The 18,751-nt window shown below is 45.3% G+C and overlaps 1 protein-coding gene across 1 annotated transcript; it reads right to left on the bottom strand.

Moving 5' to 3' along the window:
• Window positions 1-741: 741 nt before the first annotated feature.
• Window positions 742-17,449, bottom strand: LOC142768911 (uncharacterized). The gene is made up of 2 exons (XM_075871454.1): window positions 16,494-17,449; window positions 742-2,138 (listed from the first exon to the last, which is right to left on the bottom strand). Exons 1-2 carry the CDS (start codon window positions 17,424-17,426, stop codon window positions 2,130-2,132), a joined length of 942 nt encoding a protein of 313 aa, XP_075727569.1. The 5' UTR covers window positions 17,427-17,449; the 3' UTR covers window positions 742-2,129.
• Window positions 17,450-18,751: the final 1,302 nt, after the last annotated feature.

Here is an 18,751-nt window from a genome sequence, read left to right as displayed (position 1 = left end):
GGAAAAAACCAAGCTTGACTGATATGGGGGCTTAACCTTTTAAACACCCGTAGTGGAGAGCTCTGTTAATTTTTACCACCTGGGATTCTTTAACGTGCACCCAAGTGTAAGCACACTGGGCTGGCCTACAGCATTTTCAGAAAACCCAACATGGGGTTTTTTTCTTTTTAAATTTCGCTCCAAAATATCTGCGTTTGACGTAAGAAATTTCAAAAATTATTTTTCGTATATTCGTGAAATTGCCTTGATTCAGTTTTTTTTTCAAGTTCGCATCCTACGTCTATGGCACTCACAGATTACGATGTAATTTTTATCTATTGGGAACTATGTGGGACCCGGAAAACGCCTTGAAAGTTACTTACGTCACGCCAAAGTTTTTTTACGTCACGTCAAAGTTTCTTAAGTCACAGGGTTGTCAAGGAGGCGTCACAACCCACACTTTCTTTTCGCGCGTTTTCTTCCTAGACATGCGTCGTGTAGCGGCAAGATCTTTTCGGGATTCTGATATCGAACTTTACTAATTTACGCTAAAAATCGCTTCGTTCTTCAGTGTCCCTTTGACGTGCTCTCACGTGGTCCAGCAGACGGGCCTCTACCATTTCGTTTCTACCAAAATACGAACGCCATGGCCGGGATTGAACGACACTGGTCAATATAAAGCCCATGTTTATGAACGTTCTGTGGACCTATTCTGTTGCCCAATAAAATAAGTGTTTATACTTAGGTGAAGTGAAACATTAGTCCAATTTACAGACGTGGTTTATTGCCAAAAATGCATTTCATAATGTAAGCAGTTGTTTCTACTCTTTCAAATATAACAAAAATGTGACAGCGAAAAAGCTTTAGGTAAAGTGCGCCCGCGGCTTTGTTCAACACATCATGTCGACCATTCAGGTGCGAGTGTCCTTTGGCGAGCTATGATTTCACAGCAATAAAACGAAAGCAAAATTTATAGTAGGGTAATAAATGTCTTCGTCCATTCGGCCTTTGGCCGCCGCTATAAATGCTAGCGATTTCTCTTGAGCCTTCTTTCTGGTAGCAACGAATTTTGCCAATCTACTTCTCATGTCTCTGATGTCAGCTCGTAGTTCGTCCACTTGGTCGTTCTGTGCCCTTATTGTGTCCAGCATTGATGTTGATATTCGTTCCTCTAATTTCAGAGGGAAGTCAAACGAACAGTGTTCGTCCCCTTGCTGTGGTTGGTGCGTCTTTGAAGCACTGTCCCGTGTCGTTTTTCGGAAGCGCTGAAGCGGCTTCGTGCCTCTGATGTACACACCACGTAACGGCTGTCCACCACTCTGTGCAACTCCTTCAAGAAACACTGAGTGTTCCACTGACCTCGAAGAACTTACATGGTATTCTTCGGGAACTTGACTGTCATGATTCAAGTTACCAGGAGGCGTCACTGGTGTTGGACATCTTGGACAATTGAGAGAGTCACCTTGGTGGTAAGGGCAAACATGAAAATAACGGTGGTTTTCGAAACACGCATCATGATCGACATCGTGGTAGGTGTCGGCCAAAATATACCTCTGGTGTACAAACCCTGGAGGTCGTGGAAAACGACTGCAAGCCTGGGTCAAACGCTTCAGAGATGGCTTGTCGCTGCGGTGTACCTGCTGCATTTCGTAGTGTCCCTCGAAGGTAGACGCCCACATGTCAACCCACTCGAATTCTCCTTGCAGAGACACGCTGCTACGAAATTCGGTAGAGTGAACATCCCTGCGGGAATCCTCAAGATGATATCCTACCAACGGCATTTCTGGTATAACACGTTCGACTTGCCAGGTAAGTGAGCCTGGTGCAGTCAATGCCGGTGACTCAGTCAATCTTCTTGATGCTTCTGGCTTCAAGTGGACGTCACAGTGTCCACCACTTTCGTGGGGTACACATTCGACAGAAGATACATTGTGCAGCTGCGCCTCTTGGCGATCCTCTTGTGTCGACCTTGGTGGTTTAGATGAGCCAAGTGATGCCGGCCAGTCCGTTCCTTCGTGCAATTCACTTAGCAATATATCGAAACTTGCGATGGTAGGCAGGAACTCTGAATACCGCTTTTCCATGATGGTCTGGTTTTCACAAGACCGGAGTCACTTCTGTATTTCGTACTTGCGACGTCAGTCTAACACCTAGAAAAGCTAGAGAGACGTGAAAGAAAAAAATGATAAATAGCGTAAATTATCTCGAAAACACAATAAAGTAGTTAGAGATGCTGCAATGGAAAAATACTGTATTCGCGGTATATTGAAGTGTTTTAACGTGCCGATAATTATATTTACAAGGGCACTAAGCATATCCACCTCCTTTGAAAATTCAGCCGCCACGGCTTTGATTCCAACCAGCGACCTTCGGATCAGCAGACGAGTACCGTAATCACTAGACCATTGATTTCTACGTGATTGCTTTCCAAACGTATGTTCTTGCATTTCAAGTGTTTCTATCGCTGAAATAAAGTTCGCACCTTCATCCTGCATAGATGAATCAGACCCTGGCGCATACACAAGCACAAAAGCGCCTCTTTTATCTTACCCACATTATTTTCCAGGGTACCGCGCAAGTCCACAAATCGCGTTTGCCCACGGTGACATTGTAAGACCTATTCGGCAATATTTTAGGGGAAAAAAACGACCCAAGTGGTCTATAGCGCACAGAACAGGTATTCATGGTGTCCCATTAGCCAAGCCTTTGACCTCGTGAAATAGTGCAGCCCCAGATAACGTTGCGAATAAAGACCCGCCGCGGTGGTCTATAGAGGCTAAGACACTCGACTGCTCAACCACAAGTCGCGGAATTGAATCCCGGCTGCGGCGGTTGAATTTTTGATGGAAGCGAAAATGCTGTAGGCCCGTGTGCTCAGATTTGGGTGCACGTGAAAGAACCCCAGGTGGTCGAAACTTTCGGAGTCCTCCACAACGGCGTCTCTCAATCATATGGTGGTTTTGGACGTTAACCCCACATATCAATCAATGAATATCAATGTTGCGGATAAACAAAGCATCTCGCATGCTACCATAGCTTTCATAAATGCAAGCAACATACATTAAACAGTGCTCCCTGAAATTTCGTATAACTGAACGTGGTTACTTTTCACAAGAGTGGTTGGATAAAACTTCAATGTTCATAGTGTTTCCTCCTCAAAGGCGAACGTGCATAAGCGTCCAATTACGACGTTTCACTAGTGAAAATGCGGAGAGCTAGTGGTCCGAACCTAACAAACCAGATCCTGTATTACCCTTACACTGTAATATCTCAATTTTATAAAAAAATTTAAAAAAGCTTACTACAGCCTGACAGAATTCTTTGCCGCAATTTCGCAATATGAGCGATAATTATCAAATTTTCAAAGCAAAAAAATGACTTAATAAAACAGCGACTGATTCTGAAGTGCAATTCTTTTTTTTTTTTTTTTTTGTAACGAGTAGTACCTCTTAAGCCAGGTTTCGTCTAAGCGTTGAAAAACAGTGAAACACCCCGCAAACTTGCAGGTGCACAATGAACTATAATATTATTTGATTGATTTGTGGGGTTTAACGTCCCAAAACAACCATATGATTATGAGAGACAACGTAGTGGAGGGCTCCGGAAATTTCTACTACCTGGGGTTCTTTAACGTGCACCCAAATCTGAGCACACTGGCCTACAACATTTCGGCCTTCATCAGAAAATGAACTATAATATAGAACCACGATGGGTATTACCGGAATAAATTTTACCAACTGCTATTTCTCTGTAATACTCACAACAGTAAAGTACGTTCGTGCTGCAATGTAACCGGTGGTGATTTTTTGTAAACACATCTATTTCTTTGTTCTTCAAAAGGAACAAGTTGTTGATGGAAGTATCGAAATGTTTGTCTAAGGCATAATGTCACAAAACTCTTCACAATCGCAACTGTATATGTTACAACTGCGGCCAAGTTTCTGATAATAGTTGTGTAAATTGTGTTGCAGAAACTGTTACATCAATCCGTCAAAAAAGTATGGACGTAGACGTAAAAAAACAACACTATACAATACTACCAATGCCCTTATAAATAGCACCACTCATTATCTGCACATCGTGACGCAGGAACTTCAATAAATGATTAAACACTGGGCTAATCTCCTGTCTCATTGTCAATGTTATATATTCTGAATTATTTGAAATTTAATCAACGCTTACAAAATACTTATTTATTTATTTACTCACACTGATTCTGCGCCCGGACTCTGCAAGGCAGTAGCAGCATTCGGGTCGAGACGACATTTGTTAGGCAGAGTTGCTCAGCCAACCCTTTAAACAAAGTTGATGCTCGCATTGATGGAGATTAAATACAGGCGAAGAAGACTAGGGTCAAATCTTGTGGATGTTGCACTTTTATATATATATGGAAAGAAGTGTGTACCTAAGGGCTCGTTTTTCCGTGTTTCGACACAATCCTAATGAGATTTAACAGACAATAATACCAAGGAATGGATAAGAGAAATCATCAGTACCAATTTTAATGTAAATGTGAAGAAAGAAAAGTGGGTGAAACGATAACTTGCCGTAAGCAAGAACTGAGCCTGCGACCGTCGAATAACGCGTTTGAAGCTCTACTATATAAATAAATAAATAAATATATATATATATATAAATATATATATATATATTTATATATTTATATATAGTAAAGAGGGGTTTATTCGCAGAGTCGAACGCAGAGAAGGCGAAGCAGTCAGCAGCGTCCGGCCAAGCGCAGTAAGCACGAGCTTGTGCTGATGGCGAACCCCTGAGGCGCCGAGAAATGCCGCTGAGGCCCCTCTTCTTCACTACAATCGCCCTCGGCAGAAAAAGGCGCCATCCTGGCAGATTAGGGAGAAGAAACGACTAATGGGTCATAATACGGCTTGAGGCGAGAGACGTGGACAGTGTTGCGGCCGCGGTAACGTAGGTCTACGAATGGGATGAAGGGCTCCACAATATAGTTGACGAGTGACGTTTGCTCTACAACGCGGTATGGCCCGATGTATTTGGGAATAAGTTTTGCGGAGTGGCCAGGTGCGGTAGCAGGTGCCCGAAGCCATACCAATGAACCAGGTGGAAAGTTTGGAGCCGAACGGTCCCCGGTCTGGCGGGATTGCTGCTGCCACTAGTTCTCGGTAGAAAAAGAGCGGGCAAGCTGGCGGCATTCTTCAGCATGTCGGGCAGCTTCGGACAGAGTTGTATTTTCGGACTGATAGGGTTTATATGAAGGAATAGTGTCAACTGTATTTGAAGGTTCTCGTCCGCGCAGAAGAAAGTATGGCGAAAACCCAGTAGTAGCTAGTACGGCAGTAATATAATGCGTAGGTGACGAACGGAAGAACTTGGTCCCAATTTGAATAATCAGAGGCGACGTACATCGATAGCATATTGCCAAGAGTACGGTTGAAGCGCTCCGTCATGCCATTCGTTTGAGGGTGGTACGCTGTACTAGTGTGGTGCACGATTCAGCATTCGTTGAGTAATGCCTTGAAGGCGTCAGAAAGGAAGGCACGGCCTCTGTCACTTAAGAGCTCGCGAGGGGCACCATGACGCAGAATGAAACGTTGCAACAGAAACGTTCAAATCTCACGGACTGTGGCAGTCGGCAGCGCGGCTGTTTCGGCATAGCGTGTCAGATGGTCTATCGCAACAAGAATCCAGCGATTACCAGCTAAAGTTGATGGTAGTCCGTAAATTTCAATGCCGACGCGATCAAAAGGTTGACTAGGACAAGGAATAGGTTGTGACGGGTAGACTTGCCCGGGAGGTAACTTTTGTCGTTGGCACTGAGCACACGAACGAATGAATTTCCGCACGTAGTTATACATGCCACGCCAATAAAATCTGAGTCGAAGCCTAGCGTATGTCTTGAAGAGGCCTGCGTGTGCACACTGTGGGTCAGTGTGAAAAGCTTCGCAGATAGCAAAGATGACGAGGTATCACAAGGAGACACTTGCGACCGTCAGAAAGGTAGTTGAGTCGATAAAGAAGATCATCCCTCAGGTACAAGTTGCTAGCCTGGCGGCGGAGAGTGGAGATGGCGAAGAAGTGAGAGGATCAGAAAGAATGCTTATGAGGCCACTGATCCAGGAATCATTTCGTTGTTCTACCGTCATGTTGCGCAAGGGGGATGACGCAAGTGAAGGCTCGAGGGAAGAGAGACAAGCACCTTCATCCGATATGGGCGTCGGCGTCCGTGTGCTTACGACCGGATCTGTAAATAACGCGGATGTCATATTCCTGAAGTTTGAGCGCCCACCGAGCAAGTCGTCCAGAAGGGTCTTTAAGTGTGGATAGCCAACAAAGGGCGTGGTGGTCCGTGGCTGTCAAAGAAGTACGAAACTTTTGCAGCAGGTTCACCATCTGGCTTGGTTCTGACGAAGACGTTGCGACATCGATGGAGCGGTGGAAAGCGTCAAGGTGTGACTCGTCAATGACAGAGTCAGAAATTAGTGCGCTGAGGTCCGTAGAAAGTAAACTAGATGAAGCGTCAAAAACTTGACCGGCGTCGATCGGATGCACGTGATCGAGACATTCACCATAGAATAAAGGTAACGGCCTTTCTAGTGTATTGTACACGAGCGTCTTCGTCACGCCATGGTGAAGAGTAAGGAGAGCAATGGGCAGTGGAGAACATTTGCGTTGAATGAACAAAGAGAAGACCTAAATAGAACATCACCGTCGGAAATGGCGTCACACAGTCACCAGCAGAGAAGAGCGCAGGGGTACGGTGGTGTCGTCGGAAATAGTCAGTTTATAACACGGCAGGGAGGCTTCGACAGCGTCAACATCATGAAGTGCAGATAGCTCAAGTTCAGCGCGACAGCAGTCAATGACGGCATTATTATTCGCAAGGAAGTCCCAGCCGAGTATCATGTCATGGGAACACGAGGTCAGCACTACGAATTCAACGATATACACAATCCCATCGATGACGACTCGTGTGGTACAGGCTGCGAGAGGTGTTACACTTTGTGCGTTAGCCGTTCTAAGAGAGAGGCCGGATAATGGCGTCAGAACTTTGCGGAGTTTGCGGCACAGGTTGATGGAAAGGACGGATAAAGTGGCTCCAGTGTCGACAAGCATCATGACGACGATACCATCGACTGACACTTCAATGACGTTAGCTGGACATGGGCGAGGACTTGTGCATGGCGACGCGGACGCAGTTCGTGCCTCGAAAACTGCGGCCGTTAGTTTTTCTGGTCGGTGGGTCCGGAACGGCGACGCATAGGGGAAAGCGAACGTCGACGCGGAGATGGGGAGCAGCGGGCGGGGCCGTGTGGGGCCATGTGGACGATCAGAAGGAAACGAAGAGGAAGGAGGCCTTGAAGGCGTAGAAGAAAACTGCGGGTTGAAAGAGGGCATTCGTCGAATGTTCTGAGCAGCCTGGCGACGTCGACAATAACGTGCCACGTGGCCAACACCACCACTAGCAAAACATATCGGACGGTTGTCGTAGGTCAGCCATTGGTCGGAGTAGACTCCGACTTGCGGCTGGGGGGGGGGGGGCAGAAAACTGCGGCCGAGGTGGTATCGGCATAGGCGGCAGTGAATAGGTCGGCGGCGAAAAGGGCGGCGGCGAATACATAGGTGCTGGCTGGAACGCAGGCTGTCGAGGTCGAGCAACGACGTCGGCGTATGTGAGAGGTGCGGCGACTGGCGGCGGTTCACGGGCGGAGAAACTTGTGCGACCTGGTCTTGAATGAAGTCGCGGAGCTTAGACGTCAATCTGCGTGGTTGATCGGGTACGCAGGACAACAAAGAGAGCTGACGAGCAACTTCAGCGCGGATGAACGCTTGTATCTTGCAGAGAAGAGGGGTGTGGTCTTCTCCTATGCCAAGGGTGGACAGGCTGGACAAAGAGTCGTCGAGCACCGAGGGACGTAGTGTGGAAAGACGTTGCCTGCGCAACTCGTCGAAACTCTGGCATAACTCGGTCAGTTCTAGGACAGTGCGAGGACTCTTAGAACGCAACATATGGAAAACGGCGTCCTCAATGCCCTTCATGATTTGCTTGATCTTAAGCTCTTCGGACATCGGCTCGTTGACTCGCTTGCAAAGGCCCTGAACGTCCTCAATATAGCTTGTGAAATTCTCACCAAGCTGCTGGGACCGAGTATGCAAGCGTTGTTCGGCACGGCGTTTGCGTACCTCAGGCCGTCCGAAAATTTGTGTGAGGCTCGTTTTGAAGACCGACCATGTAGGGAGTTCCGCTTCGTGGTTTATAAACCACAGCTTGGCCACGTCTACCAAGTAGAAGGAGACGTAGGCCAACTTGGCGGCGTCATCCCATTTGTTGTGAATACTCACTGGCTCGTAAATAGAAATCCAGTCGTCAACGTCCTTGTCTTTTGTGCCTGAGAAAACAGGGGGATCTCGCAGACGCAGAGAACCGGCGCAGAGAACAGTAGGCGGTGACGGTGGAGGAGTTGGAGTGGCGCTTGCGTCGGTAGGCATAATGGATGGTAAAATGTGATTTAGAATCCAGGGTGATCGAAAGCCAGCAGAGTCCACCACTTGTAACGGGGTTTATTCGCAGAGCAAAACGCAGAAGGCGAAGCAGACAGCACCGTCTGGCCAAGCGCAGCAAGCACGAGATTATGCTGATGGCGATGCCCCTGAGGCACCGAAAAGTGCCGCTGAAGCCCCTCTTCTTCACTACAATATATATATATATATATATATATATATATATATATATATATATATAAGGGAAAGAAGTGTATACTTAAGGGCTCATTTTTCAGTGTTTTGACACAATATTAATGACATCTAACAGACAGTAATGGCAAGGAATGTACAATTAGAACCAATGGAATGTAAATAGGAAGAAATAAAAGTGGGTGAAGAAATAACCAGCCGTGAGCAGGAATATATATATATATATATATATATATATATATATATATATATATATATATATATATATATAATAAGACGACGTGTGGTACAGCAATTGGTGAGGTAATAATTTAATGCAGTCACACAAGGCCAGAGTGGCCCAACACGCGCCACACTAACGATGATGATGATTACCATGGTTTGAATATACAGATGAAAATGGTAGTCAGTGCTAACACTATTTTCCCCCTTCGCAAAAGCGGGCAGCCCCTTAGTAAGGTTGGGGGTGCCGTATATTCGTGACTCCAGCAATAGTGCGGCACCTAGCGGCAATATAGGGAAGCTGCGTGCTGAGGTCCAAACAGTTTAAGCGCCAGTTGTATGCATGGGTTGCATGTACGTCACATCCGGGAACGAGAGGACCGAGGACCACCAGGTTGTTAACATAAGCAGCTGCCTGTAAGCGTTGCCGGGGGCTTTGCAGCGGCGAAATCTGGTCGTCGGTCACGCTAGCGGCTTCCCCATCGCTATTTGTGCCGTTTTAGATGCAGAATACCCGCCACGGTGGTGTAGTGGCTAATGCACTCGGCTGCTGATCTGCAGGTCGCGAACTCAAATCCCGGCCGCGGTGGCTACATTTTCTGGGGAGGCGAAAATAGTTCGTGTGTTCTTAGACGTTCGAAATTGCCAGAGCCCTGAATACGGCGTCTGTCATAATCATATAAGGGTTTTGGGATGTCAAACCCCCATCCGTGACTGAAGTCATCACTTCATCACAGGTAGGGGTACTTTTGAGTTATGTCCACGTTTGCCATGTTTACTTACGTAATCGCGTCGCTTTCTCCGGATTGCCACGTATATTCACGGCCACGTACAACCGAGCCTTTCCACTTGAATGGCCACGTCTCGTGTTGTTAAATTAGGTTAACAATGAAACATGTGTGAACGTGTCTTCTTTCAACTCACAAATTTAATAGGCCACGCAAACTGTGACTGAGCACCGAGCCCACTAGTTGCTAGGCTCTGGCCGTTATGACCAGACAACTGCCACATCATCAGCGTGATTTCACCACTCTAATAGCAGCAGACGAACACACTGGATGCCGCTGAAGCGGGAATGCCGTCCACAAAATCGGGAACATCGCTCGAACTGCGTGCCGTAGATGCAGAACCAGAGTGTTTTGAACCATCAACAGTCGATCCCACGAAACCGTAGCTCACGAGAGGAAAATGAACCAAGCTTAACAACACTGCTGAAACGAGCACAACTGCGGTTATGTCTGAAAATGCGCGTAGGTAGAAGCGTGCAAAAGGGGCATTAGCGCCTCCCAAACAACACCGAAATCTTCCTCACCACGATATCCCGTCGAAGCCGATATTTTACTTCAACCGGGAAAGAGCGTCGTAACTATCCTCGATTAGAACGACGACACGCCGTGATGAAAGCTGCTATGCTGGTATGCTTTACACTCATTCCCTGCTTGGTGAAGTAGTTGTGGCCATCTAGCGACTTGCAGGCCTTCGTATGTGAGGCGTGACTTGTCGAAAGCACCACTAGTTGACGAAGTCCCTGTATCTCACAGAAGGCAGCAAATTGGTGTAGCATCATTACCTATGCGCGCGGGTCGATATGCCATCGCACATTTCAATTCTCGCTCGGTAACGAACACAAGTCGGTCCCGCAAGCGCTTCAAAGTACGACGGGCACAGCGCGTGCACGTTTCCTTTCGCCATATCACAGGAATGACGCCGACAAGCTCCCAACCGGCGGTATGCTGCACGCGCAGCCTGACTCGGTCACTCACTTTTCTAGCTGGTAATGACGTCACCAGCAACCCATGTATGCGGTAGGAGCACGACAGGATGGTGCCGCCCGTGAAGAAAAAATGAACGGCCAAGCAGATTTCTTTTTTCCAGGTGAGGCACAAGTGTTGACTTGTTAAATTGAACATATAAATGGCCATTGTTTTCAGTGACTACATGTCGCTGTGGCGCTAGAAGTATGTACACAAATTTCGCTGAGACGCGGTGCGCCATGTGCATTACACACACAATGCGACCACTTCAAGAACGCCGCTCGCGCTTGCGGGACCACTGGTGTCGACTAAAATAAGATGCTCCGCGTCAACAACCCGCTCTTCGTCTAAAAAGCAGTGCGACCTGCAATCACACTGCAGAAAACTGAATGCTTGTGTTAGCGACAGCAGACGTGGTGACCTCCGAGAATCCGCCACGTTGCGACTGCGTAACACCCTCTCATGCTCATTTGAGTTGCAAATGTGGTGTCACTCGAGAGACATAACTGAATTGGGTGCTGCGGGGACGCAACAACGCGATGATTCCCGCCAGATGTCTTTTCGAGCACGGTGAATGAGCCTATATATTTATGAAGAAGCTTTTCATGGAGCGCAGGTGTATATGAACAGTTGGGCACAGGAGCTCTTTGTCACCAGTGCGGAACGCAACAGCTCGTCGTTTTGCATGGAAACCAACTTTCCTCTTCTGTTGAATAGTAGCAGTATTGGTGTGAACAACTGCATGGCAGTGGTTACGCGAGGAGCGAACTTTTTTGGGAGAGACGAAGGTGAGAGCGAGAATGTCGACAAAAGGTAGAACCCAGAACGAAAGTCGGTGCATGGCCATACACGAGAAAAAGTAGGCTGTAATCAGTCGTTTGCTGCATGGCAGTCTCAAATGTGAACATGACGAAATGAAGCATATTGTCTCAGCTTTTGTGATCTGGTTGGACATACATGGAGATCATGTCGGGCAAAGATCGCTGTGAAGATGTTCTGTAGGACCATTTGTTGGCGGATGAGACTCTGATGTGATCTTATGAATGGTGTTCGAGGCCTGGATGACTTCAGCAAGGACATGAACAACGTCTTGCCATGGTCACCAAGAAGACGAGGAGAACCGTTGGTCAATGTATTGACACACAAGGCAATACCGGTGACTTCAGCTGTACAACCAAATAGAGGAGCTGCCGTCTTTGCGTAGTGAGTTATGTAGTGTACGACAGTAACAATTCAATTGTGTCCGGCGAGCGGAAGCACAAGGACTCCATATAAGTTGATTCCCACAAATTCAAATGAAGTAGACGGGCATGGCATAAGTTGCATGGGCTCAGCGCGAAAAGATGTGGTACGTTTTGAGCGATGACATGGCGTGCAGTAAGTAATGTACTTGGCCAAACTGATGTAGAAGCCAGATCTAAAGCAGCAACTCTTGATGTGGTCGTAACTCATGTAGAAACCTATGTGTCTGCTTGTCGCCTCGTCAAAAGCTTGTAAAATCAAGAGGCCAAGCTTATAATTACCACTAGAGGGAAGCGAAGAAAAGACTTCCGTGGGGTGTGCAAGATGCCCATTCTAGCACTGTGGAAGCCTCGAAGGGGGCATTGTTATCTCTCCCAATATTGCCCCCATCGTGGTCGTCTGAAGCAAAGACACGTGGTAAAATTTTCACTCAGCCGCAGATCTCTCGAAAACACGCTGACGAAAAATCTGCGGATGCGTTTATTTGTGTGTGTGTGTGTGTGTGTGTGTGTGTGTGTGTGTGTGTGTGTGTGTGTGTGTGTGTGTGTGTGTGTGTGTGTGTGTGTGTGTGTGTGTGTGTGTGTGTGTGTGTGTGTGTGTGTGTGTGTGTGTGTGTGTGTGTGTGTGTGTGTGTGTGTGTGTGTGTGTGTGTGTGTGTGTGTGTGTGTGTGTGTGTGTGTGTGTGTGTGTGTGTGTGTTCAGTCTGCCATCATGTTACACTATTTATTTATTTATTTTTTTTTATTTATTTATTTATAAATACTGCGATCCTTCAGCTGAAAGATCATGGCAGGGTGGGAAAAAAAAATGTTCGAGAATCGGTACATACAAAAAAATAATGAAAACACAATAAATCGTACGATTTGAATATACAAGGCGAAGGTTCACAAACGCTTATTTCAACAAATTTTTCGAGTAACATAACACATAATAACGTAACACGTAGAATACAGGTTATAGACTAACACAATAATTACAATAAAACAAATAATACAATGCAATGTGTAGTGATGGTTTAGGCGATGCTGTTTTCAAACAATGACAGTTTCTTCTGTAAAACGACATCATTTGTCAGGCTATTCCAGTCATTAATAGTTCTAGGGAAGAACGAATACTTGTGGCAGTTAATCCGTGAAGGTAAAGGAGTTATCGTTTTACTATGTCGCTTGCGAGTTGCGTAACCGGAAGAATACCGAAGAATGCCTGCATTGTCAACATTTAAATGACCATTTATTAATTGATAGAAAAACTTAAGCCGGCAAGTGCGGTTTCTGTCCACAACGGGTTGCAGACCGCTTTTTACCAATAATTCAGATACGGATGTTCTACCGTAGGAGTTATAAATAAAACGTAAGCCCTTGTTCTGCACTTTTTCTAATTGATTAATGTTACGTTTAGTGAATGGATCCCATATTATTACAGCATATTCCAACATTGGACGAATGAGTGTTTTATATGCCAACATGCGTACAGACGGGGTAGAATATTTTAAGGATCGCTTTAGAAAAAAAAGTTTCCGTAGACATTTACCTGTAGTTATATCGACGTGTTTGTTCCAGTTTAGATCATTAGTTATCCATACTCCAAGGTACTTGTATTCTACAACTTCTGTAAGATTGACGCTATTTGTGCCGTACTGATAACATAAAGGATTTTTCTTTAGTGTTATTTTCATATAAACAGTTTTGTTGTAATTAATTGACATTTGCCATTCCTGGCACCAAGAGACGACCTTGTTGAATTGATTATTGAGCCTTATCTGATCTCCAGCAGTTGATACCTTCGTGTATAATACACAATCATCAGCATAAAGCTTTACACTTACAGAAAGGTCATTCATTATATCATTTATATATAATAGAAAAAAAAGAGGTCCGAGGACCGAGCCCTGAGGTACGCCGGAATCCACAGGTAGTTTGCTGGAACAACTGTCATTAAATGAAACAAATTGTTGCCTGTTTTCAAGATACGCTCGTATCCATGCTATAAGTTTCGGATTTTTCAAGATATATTGTAATTTATGAAGTAATTTTTTATGTGAAACTTTATCAAAGGCCTTTTGGAAGTCCATAAAAATGGCATCTAGCTGTTCACCTTCATTTAGTGCGGTAGCAAAATCATGGATGGTTTCAACCAGCTGTGTAGTGGTAGAACATCCACGTCTAAATCCATGCTGCGCTTTTGTTAGTACTTTGTGTTCATCAAGAAATGTAACAATCTGTTTGTGAATTATGTGCTCGAGAATTTTACAAGCTGTAGAGGTTAACGAAACTGGTCGATAATTTTTTATTTGAGTTTTATCACCTGCTTTGTGTAGAGGCTTAATTCGGGCAATCTTCCAGTCCTCAGGGAGTACACCTTCGTTCAAAGACCTAGTATATAACACACACAAATATTTCGCGCACCACTCTGCGTACCGTTTTAAGAAGGCATTCGGTATCTCATCTGGTCCAACAGATTTCTTAACATCCAGATTTAGCAATAAATTAAAGATACCCTCTTCAGAAATAGTGACATCTGATATTGGTGGTAGGTTCGCATCGAAAGGTGGGAGATTATTATTATCTTTTGTATAGACGCTGTTGAAATAGTTATTAAAGGCCGTACAGACAGCTTTTTCATCACTCTCTAATTTTCCATCTAAAAGAAATACATCGGTAGAGCACGTGCCCGGAGTGACCTCTTTCCAAAATTTTCTTGGACACGTTTTAATAAATGACGGCAATTTTTCGTTAAAATACTTTTCTTTGTCACGAAAAGATTTTTCTTTAATTTCTTCACGTATATTGCAAATAGTTGTTTTTAAATTAGGACTGTTAGCCTTGTTCGACCTTTTTTTTAACCGTTTCAACTTTCGCTTCAGCTGTAACGTCTCTCTTGTTATCCAGGGATTGTGATTCTCTACTTTCTTTGTAATTAAAGGGATAAAACGCTGCACACAATCTTCAATCATTCTCTTAAAGCAAAGCCACAGATCTTCAACGCTACGATTACTTACATTGAAATGATCATATTCAAAGGCCAGAACATCAATTATAGATTCATCATCTGCTTTTGAAAAATTGGGAAATTTCTTCACCATCCTCTGCTGACTAAGTTCAACTCCCTTTAGCTTTAGTACCACAGCCTTGTGATCCGATATGCCATTTGTGACGCTGCACAACATGCTTTCTTTTATATTGCCACTTACAAGATATATATCTAGGATAGATTTCGTCCCCTGATCTATTCTGGTAGGGTCGGTGACTATTTGCGTCAAATCATATTGAAACATGATATCGGATATTTGAGTATCCGCAGCTTGACATGGGTCTGATATAAACGTTTCCCAATTCATATTTGGCATATTAAAATCTCCCGCTATGATTAATTTATCTTCGGTTTTTACGTGACAATGAAGGTAATCCTTAAGCTTTGCGATAACATCAAGGGAAGCATTTGGTGGCCTGTAAACGACACCAAGAAGATATTTAATATTGCCAATATACACTTTACAGAAGATGCTTTCTATGTCTTGAACGTCTGGCATTTTTACGACACGTGTATTATTCCTAAAAAGAATAGCAACGCCCCCTCCCCTCCCATTTCGATCCTTACGGAACACTCTGTAATTTTTCGGCACAAACTCACTATCAAAAACATCATCTCGTAGCCATGTCTCAGTTAGTAATACAATATCTGGGTCATGTGCTAAAAGCATGCCTTCCAACTTCTCAGCCTTATTAACAATACTGCGGCAATTTACATTTAACACCACTAAGCATCGTTCATCTAGTTTCCCCGAACCTTAATTTGGTTAGATAACTTATATCTTGTATTCTTATTATCATCCCAGCAAAAAAACTTTCCATCAATGCTTATTTTGTCAAAAACTAACTTCACTTTAGATCCACTTGCACGCTCGCGCGACGAACTTTGCCACAACTTTTTTCTGATATCACGTACACGAGCGGAAAAGTCTTCACTAATCGACAGCTCGGTGCCCTTCAGCTTGGAACACCTCTGCAGAATAGCTACCTTGTCTCGGTAATCGAGTATTTTTATAATTACTGGGCGTTTTTTGCCATTCTTTTTTCCCAATCTGTGACATCTTTCTATGCCCCTGACATTCACTCCCAGCTTTCCCTCAAACAAGTCCTTTTTTATTGTTTCAGTAAGGTCAGCAGTCGTTTCATTAGCTTCTTCCCCCAGGCCAAAAACAGTCAAGTTATTTCGTCGACTTCTGTTCTCTAACTCGTCAATTTTTTTGACCGCGAATTCAAAGTCTTTCTCAAGCTGTGTTGCTCTTTGCTTTAAGTCGTTTACATCTGTTTTCAGTTCAATCAAAGGTTTTGTCTGTATTTCGACGGAACTCATCCTTTCAGTCAAGCTAGCAACTTCTTTTTCGATTTTTTCTTGTTTTGATAAGACACTGTTCATCATATCAGTGATGTGTTTTTGTCCTGAAAGAAGCTGCTGCAGTATTTCTTTATCTGAAGGGCCTGGGTTTGCTTCAATATCCCCGCAAACTAACAAATCCACGCCAAAAGCACAAATGCATGAAAAAAAGCTACCAAGTGGGCGTGGCAGCAACACTAAAAAGCGGTTTTCACTGCGGTAACATGGCGTAGGCAAGTAGGAACTAACCTGCACCACAAAGACGAATGGTTTGGTGAGCATTTCGCCCTGAGTGCCGCTGCCTGGCCCACTGAAGTTCGACGGAGGTACGTGGCTTCTTATAGCCGTTGGAAGGTCCGAGGTTGCTGACGTCACCGATGTTGGCGCATGCGTCGGAGTCGGGACTAAGGAAAGGGCGGCTTCTTCGATAAGACAACGGTGACCACGCAGCGGAATCTCGATGCCGTGAAGCTCCTTCCAGCCATGTGATGGGTCTGTCAAAACGGATTTATATTCAGCAGCTTCCGTTCCGAAGATGGTCGCCACAACCTGCACCACAAAGACGAATGGTTTGGTGAGCATTTCGCCCTGAGTGCCGCTGCCTGGCCCACTGAAGTTCGACGGAGGTACGTGGCTTCTTATAGCCGTTGGAAGGTCCGAGGTTGCTGACGTCACCGATGTTGGCGCATGCGTCGGAGTCGGGACTAAGGAAAGGGCGGCTTCTTCGATAAGACAACGGTGACCACGCAGCGGAATCTCGATGCCGTGAAGCTCCTTCCAGCCATGTGATGGGTCTGTCAAAACGGATTTATATTCAGCAGCTTCCGTTCCGAAGATGGTCGCCACAACCTGCACCACAAAGACGAATGGTTTGGTGAGCATTTCGCCCTGAGTGCCGCTGCCTGGCCCACTGAAGTTCGACGGAGGTACGTGGCTTCTTATAGCCGTTGGAAGGTCCGAGGTTGCTGACGTCACCGATGTTGGCGCATGCGTCGGAGTCGGGACTAAGGAAAGGGCGGCTTCTTCGATAAGACAACGGTGACCACGCAGCGGAATCTCGATGCCGTGAAGCTCCTTCCAGCCATGTGATGGGTCTGTCAAAACGGATTTATATTCAGCAGCTTCCGTTCCGAAGATGGTCGCCACAACCTGCACCACAAAGACGAATGGTTTGGTGAGCATTTCGCCCTGAGTGCCGCTGCCTGGCCCACTATGACGACATGCTGTCTTTAAAGGCGTCTTCGTCATCATCGGTCTAGTGTAACCGGGGGTTATGGCAACTTCGTCGACGGGTGACTCGTCGGCCGATGGTGTGCGTCTGCCTCGTGTCTTCGTCGGGCTTGGGTCAGTGTCGTGTCACTCTAGTGTACTAGCTCATTTACCCGTTCTATTAACGTACTAACACGCAGGTGAGAATTCATTTTTCTTTGCGATTTTATTTGCAGCGTCATTAGCAGTAACGACTTAGTCAATTTTAGTTTTACGTTTTTCATAGCTGACGGCGAAGTGCCAACGTTAACCTGCACTATAGAGGCTAGCGTGAGCGGAAATTACAAACACGTTCCAGCGGTCGTACTTTTAGGCAAATGATGCTGACTAGCCGACGCCAAACACAGATTACAATCTTGGGGTCTGCAGCCATCTAGAGGTTACACGACACTAAAGAAGCTTACCGAAGAATTTCCGCACGTAGACATAGAGGACACCCATGCCGTGTCTTAATAAGGTACCGTGTGCACGAAAAGTCTTCAATCGCTTCGTTTACGGCAATTTTTCAGTTCAGTATTTTTTTCTTGCTAGCTTGTCTAGAACTGTGTACTTGGCACTTTATTGAAATTGAATGCGCTATTCTCAGTGTGATTTTACATACCTAAGCTGTAACGCGCCTGCTAAGTAAAAGTTTCGTTGCGCGTTACAAAACCAGCGTTGCCGCCACTCTTTCTTGTAGGGTCTCGATAAAAATGAGTAAAAGAAAAAGTTTAGGTCGTACCCCTCTCCTTTGTGGCATTTTAAACGCAACAGTATTATCGTTTCATGTGTTTTCTTTGGGTGCCTTTCCCCGCATTTGACAGTGGTAGCCATCGCCACCTTACTACCCGTTTTACTACAAGGCTGGCGCGGTGGTGCAACGTGGTAGCACAAACTCCAGCGCGGGAACTTTCTTAGCAAAGCAGTAGTTTTTGTGCATTTTTCGCACGATTGGACTGCCCGTGAAAACGCTTTCTCTCGGGCTTCCTTGTCACCAACGAAATGTCCATTGGTGACAATTGTTGCCCCCCCCCCCCCAATCTCTCCGAAGGATATACGGCTCTACAAGAAGCAAAGTGACAAATATTTTTCTTTTTTTCTGTGTCAGTACAGAAAATGGAGCGAAGGCAAAAGGCTGAAAGCCTGACAAAGGGCCTTTGCTCCAAACACAGTGAGGCCGACACTTACTTATCACTAACTTATCACACTTTAGACACTTATTAATCACACTTTGAACAACGTCAAATATACAGGGTTCC

This window comes from Rhipicephalus microplus, chromosome 8 (assembly GCF_043290135.1).
Source record: "Rhipicephalus microplus isolate Deutch F79 chromosome 8, USDA_Rmic, whole genome shotgun sequence".
NCBI classification, from domain to species: domain Eukaryota; kingdom Metazoa; phylum Arthropoda; class Arachnida; order Ixodida; family Ixodidae; genus Rhipicephalus; species Rhipicephalus microplus.
The sequence above is the reverse complement of the archived record's forward strand: the minus strand, read 5'-3'. Positions and strand labels throughout refer to the sequence as shown.

Excerpts from the sequence above, each read along its gene's own strand:
- LOC142768911 (XM_075871454.1), bottom strand. The coding sequence starts at position 17,426 with ATGCTCACCAAACCATTCGTCTTTGTGGTGCAGGTTGTGGCGACCATC.